We start from the raw sequence: 5,368 nt of genomic DNA, 5'->3' as shown, positions 1-5,368 counted from the left end.
CCCTCGGAACCACGGCACCCTGAGCTCCGGGATGCCCTCGGAACCACTCGGCATTCCCGGCCCAAACCAGCCCGGCGCAGCCACCACCAGCTCCCGAGGCACTCCCGTCTTCAACACGCCTGGGACGTGGAGCCATGTGGATCCCAACTCCCGCAGTTATCCCAGCCCAGTGCTGGTGCTCTCCCAGTTACCCCAGCCTGATCCAGCACTCTCCCAGTCACCCCAGCCCAGTACCGGCTCTCTCCCAGTTATCCCAGCCTGATGTCAGTGCTCTTCCAGCTATCCCAGCCCAATTCAGCACTCCCCCAGTTACCCCAGCCCAATCTCAGTCCTCCCCCCCATTATCCCAGCAGAATCCCAGCGCTCCCTCCATTATCCCATCATGATGCCAGTGGTCTCCCAGTTATCCCAGCCCAACCCAGCACTTGCCCCGTACTGGGATGCTGCTCTTGGCACTGATCCCATTTTCCAGCTCACCTGGATGTGGAGCCTGGCCCTGGTGAGGAGGCTGAGCGTCGTGTGCCGCCCGGCCGCCGCTCCCAGCGGCACCAGCCCCTTCAGCCTCTCCAGGCACAGCCGGAGCTGGGCACGCCTGGAACGGGAGCACACAGCTGGATCAGCTTCCCCAATGGCATTCCCACCCCACTGGTGTGGAAAACTGGGGTGGTGGGAGCTAAGCCTGACCAGGAGCCTTCCCAGCCCCCATGGGCTTCCAGAAACTGTGAGAAAACTGCAGCCAGGCAAAAGGATATCTTGGAAAAACCTCATGGATAAACCGTGCTGGCAACCTGGGCTGTTGGGATGATCCCAGGCAAGGAGATGCCAATAACCTTGGAATTCTGGGCGAGAATATCCACTTTTGGTCATTCTCTTCCCAAAAAGGTTCCACCTCAGGAATGCTGTTTGGTTCCTGCTGACAGCTGAAGCTGCCCAGGCTAACACCCAGCTGCAAATCCCTTGGGAGTGCTTCCTTTCCCTATTTTTAGTAGGAACAGGGTGGTTTTGGATACAAAACAAAACCAGGTCCCTGCAGGAGCACTGACTGTGCTCCAGGAATCCTCCCTCTTCCTGTAACATCTGGATTTTCTCCACATTAACAGGTAGGATGTTAATGCTGGAGGGAAACTCCAGCTCCTGGAGGAAATCCCTTTATCTGCTGAAAGCAGGGATGTTCCCAGCACATCCCAGTTTCCCTGTGTCCATTACTCCAATCCCAACATGTAGGTCAGATCCTCAGGAATGGGCTGTAACACCCATCTCTGAACCGTCCGATCCCGGGCAGCTGCAAACGGATTTTGCAATGACCTGCTGGTCTTGTTTGGGATACACTGGGAGTGAACAAGGTTTCCTCACCCAAAGGACCTCGGGATGACAACACAGGCAAAAAAAGTGGGATTTACTCAGGACAAATCTCAGCTGGAATACCTCTGGAAAAGCAATAATTCCCCCCAGCCCAGCTCCTCTGGCACTCACCTGTTCTTTTCCATCTCATTGTGTGTCGACCTGGAAAAGAAGGAAGAAGTTAATTCCTCTGCCTGATTAGGGATTAACAGTTGGGATTAACATGTGGGAATTAGCAAAGGCTCCCTGGAAAAGATGCAAACCCGAGGGGCTTCCAGAGCTCCATACCCAGGGATGGTGAATGGTGGGATGCAGCTGCAGAAATTGCCAGATAAATGGCAATAAAAGGGTCAGGAAAATCGTAACATGGGATTTTTATCCAGAGACTCAAATTTAGAGTTGGGATTGGGATTAACAGTGGTATCAGTGTTGGAAGTTGCTCCATCTGGCACTGGGCAGCATCTGAGTGGTCGTGTCTGACTCCAGGATCTGGCTCAGGACTGAAACTTTGAATGTCCATGATGCTGGGAAAAGGTGGAAAACACAAGCTATGACTGACTTTCCCTCCACTGAAATCCAGGAAAGAAGCCACAGGAGGCCACACTGCTCGTGCTCCCAGGAATGGGGCTTAGGGAAGAGCAGCCTCCCTGCCTACCGACCTCCTAAAACCTACAGAGACCTCAAGCAGCTCCACTCTAATTTGGGAAAAACATCGTTACGTGCCTGAAAACATAAATGTGGGAATAACCCACAGGCTGTTTGGAGGGGGGTGTCTACTGGGATAGCCCCACGAGATCTGGGAGTGCTGGAAAAACAAGGGATGTCACCAAAGGGAAAATAAGGGATGGACCAAAGGGAAAATGAGGGATGTCACCACCACAGTAGTGGGAGATGCTCTCTGAGGTCTCCTTCGCTTTTCCAGCAGCCCTTCCTGATGGATCACCCTGCTCCAGTGGCTCTGTTGGCTTTCTGGCAATATCGGGGCCACACTTCCCACATCCCCAAGAATGTTTTTCCCACTCCAACGGCCGGGATTATCCTGGCACAATGGAAGGGCTCAGCTCTCCGGCTCCCGTGCAGTCGCTCCATTAAATGTTTTCCTGGATAAATCCATATGTTTCACACCCAGCCCTTTACCAAGGGGTTGCCATGGGCTGCAGCCTTAGGAGTTTTTTCCTTGATCCTAAATTATCCAAACACTTCCCCAGCACTGGTATGGGCAGGGGTGAAGCTCCCATCACCTCCACAATCACGAATTACAAATCCATCCTCTCTTCCACCTGGATCCTTCCTGGAACAGTTGTTTTCTCTTTTGGCTTGCATTCAGCATCACCAGTATTTAGAAAAATATGAATTAATTGATGGATTTTAATTTTGGATAAAATAAACAGGAACAGAGGGGATGGCAGCTTCACCCCGGGGCAGGTGGAGCTCCCACACCTGTGGCTCCCACATCCTCTCCAGAGCGATCTCGTGCCCACAGAGTCACTGATTATGATTCCCACCAGTTTAAACCTCAGCTGATCACCAGCTTTCCCTTCAGAATATGTTTTTTATTCCTGAAAGCCGTAATAGAGTGGCCTGAAGCAAACAAAATATTCTGAGAAGGAAACCTGGAGCGTGTCCAGGCAGGACAAACCCCTGGATTCACCTGGAGCCTGTTTGATTCAAGCCCAGTGGCCTCAGCTGCCCCCTGAGGGGCTCCTGACACCCCAAACCCCAGCGTGGGCGGACACGGAGCCGCCCCGGCCCTGGGAGACACCGGGAATCCCAGCACGGACAAATCCAGGTGGATTTTTTCCGGCAGCTGCCAAAGGTCGGCTGCCGTGGCGTCGCGCAGACGGGATCGCTCCCAACCAGGAAAGAAGTGACAGATGTGGTGCCATCAGGGCCTGGCTCCTCCCTGGCATGATCTGGCGCCGGTGACGTGTTGGGATGGACCTGCTGCCCCTCACAGCTTCCCCTCGGCTGGGGGCACATCCTGGAGCCAGCCCTTCCCAAAATCAGCTGAGGGTTCCCCCACCACGAGGATCCAAGTGATTTTAAGGTTATTAAAGGAATGGAATAAAGCCTCCAGGATGGTGGGATTTGCTCCTGAAATTGAATGTGGATGCTTGGAGCCAACTTCCAACTCAGAAAAAAGGTGGTTTAGAATTTAAAATCAGCGAGGAATAAGAAGGAGGAACAACCAGGGGGGAATAAAGGGGAGGAACAACCAAGGAGGGATAATGGGAGGCTGTAGTGGTTTGGTCTACAATCAGGGTGGGCTTCAGGGTGGATAATTAAGGAGGTGACAGGAGGGTCCCCTCCACCCCTGCCAGGGCCCTGTGACAGCAGGACCTCTCTGGGCTGGTCACCCAGGGACAGAAAGGTCCCACCCACGGTGTCAGACACCCGGTGACAGGAGGACTTTGGTGACAGCAGAGCCCCACCCAGTCCTGTCACACACCCAGGGACAACTGAGCCCGGTCACCTGATGACAGGAGGGTCCCCCACTGCTGTCACCACCCAGTGACAGGAGGACCTCCCTGTACCCCAACCACCTGGAGACAGGAGGGTGCCCCCGGCTCTGTGACACCCCCAGGGGCGGCGGGGGGCCGCTACCAGAGCCCGGGGACTGGGGGGTCACCCCGGCCCGGCCACAGGCCCAGTGACAGCAGGGCCTCCCGGGGCCGGGACACCTGGAGACAGGAGCCCCCTGGGCCTGTCACACTCCCGGAGACAGAGGGACCTCAGCAGAGACTGAGCAGCGTCCTGACAGGAGGGTCCCCCCGGCCCTGTCACACACCCGGTGGCAGCGGGGCTCCACCAGAGCCCGGGGACCGGGGGGGTGACCCCGGCCAGAGGCCCAGCTCCAGGGGCCTCGGCGGGCGCGGACACTCGGACACGGAGCCCCCTCGGGCCCGTCACACACGCCCAGTGACAGCGGGGGCTCCCCGGGCCCGGCCGCACGGTGCGGGCGCTCCCCGGCCGGGCCAGGCGGGACCGGCAGCCCTACAGCGGCCGGGCCCTTTCGGTCCGGTTCCCCCGCCCCGCCCGGTGCTGCCGTCACCTGCCGCCGCTGCCGCTCCTCCGGGTCTTGGCGCGGCGCCGCGGGGCCTCCCCGTCCTTCCCGCCGGGCCGCAGCGAGGCGTAACCGTGCTCGGCTTCTGCGGAGACACAACGGCGGGCGCGGGTCACCGCGGGGCCCGGCCGGGGGCACCGGGGCCACCGAGGGGGGCGCGGGGGGTACCTCGCTCCCGCCGCTCCAGGAACTCGGCGGCCTCCAGCAGCATCTGGATGCCGAGGCGGGGGGGGGCAGCCATGGCGGGGCCGGGACGGGCCGCAACCGGCGCCGGGGGGGTCGCGGCGGCCTCTGCCCGCCCCGAGCGGCCGCTCCGCCAGACCCCGTGCGCGCCACGCCCCCGCCGCCGCTCATTGGCGGATGAGGAGGGAGGCCCCGCCCATCGCCACCGCTGATTGGAGGATGAGGGGCGGCCCCGCCCAGCCTCTCCACGAGCGGCCGGGAAGGGGCGTGGCCGCGCCTGAGGACACGCCCCCGATCACCGCCATTGGATGAGAGCGCCACGCCCTCCTGCCATTGGTCCGAACCCCCGCGGCGCCCCGCCCACACAGCCGGCCCCGCCCCGCTGGCCGCACGCGCTGCCCTGACTCACTTCCTGCCGCCGAGCCAATGGCGAGGCCGGACGGGGGAGGGGGCGGAGCCTCGGCTACGTGGGGCAACGTGAGGCCGGCGGGGACCCCCCGGACAGGGACCCCGGGATGGGGAGAGACCCCCCGGGATGGGGACAGACCCCCCGGACAGGGACCCCGGGATGGGGAGAGACCCCCCGGGATGGGGACAGACCCCCCGGACAGGGACCCCGGGATGGGGAGAGACCCCCCGGGATGGGGACAGACCCCCCGGACAGGGACCCCGGGATGGGGAGAGACCCCCCGGGATGGGGACAGACCCCCCGGACAGGGACCCCGGGATGGGGAGAGACCCCCCGGGATGGGGACAGACCCCCCGGACAGGGACCCCGGG

At 60.5% G+C, this 5,368-nt stretch overlaps 1 protein-coding gene across 3 annotated transcripts in view; it reads right to left on the bottom strand.

The window, feature by feature from the left end:
• The window catches only part of MXD1 (MAX dimerization protein 1), a 6,574-nt gene extending 1,864 nt beyond the window's left edge, over positions 1–4,710 (bottom strand). For all 3 annotated transcript variants that reach the window (XM_042029542.1, XM_042029544.1, XM_042029545.1), the window contains exons 1-4: positions 4,574–4,710; positions 4,394–4,490; positions 1,474–1,503; positions 478–592 (exon numbers count right to left, since the gene is read on the bottom strand). In XM_042029542.1, the coding sequence (XP_041885476.1) occupies positions 478–592; positions 1,474–1,503; positions 4,394–4,490; positions 4,574–4,646 (315 nt within the window). In that variant the 5' untranslated portion in view covers positions 4,647–4,710. The remainder of the gene's footprint in view (positions 1–477; positions 593–1,473; positions 1,504–4,393; positions 4,491–4,573) is intronic.
• Positions 4,711–5,368: the final 658 nt, after the last annotated feature.

The sequence above is a fragment of the Corvus kubaryi genome, unplaced genomic scaffold (genome assembly GCF_017639235.1).
Source record: "Corvus kubaryi isolate FWS band 111438036 unplaced genomic scaffold, C.kubaryi_AGA036_p1.0 37326, whole genome shotgun sequence".
Taxonomy (NCBI): Eukaryota; Metazoa; Chordata; class Aves; order Passeriformes; family Corvidae; genus Corvus; species Corvus kubaryi.
This window is presented reverse-complemented; position numbering and strand designations above follow the sequence as displayed.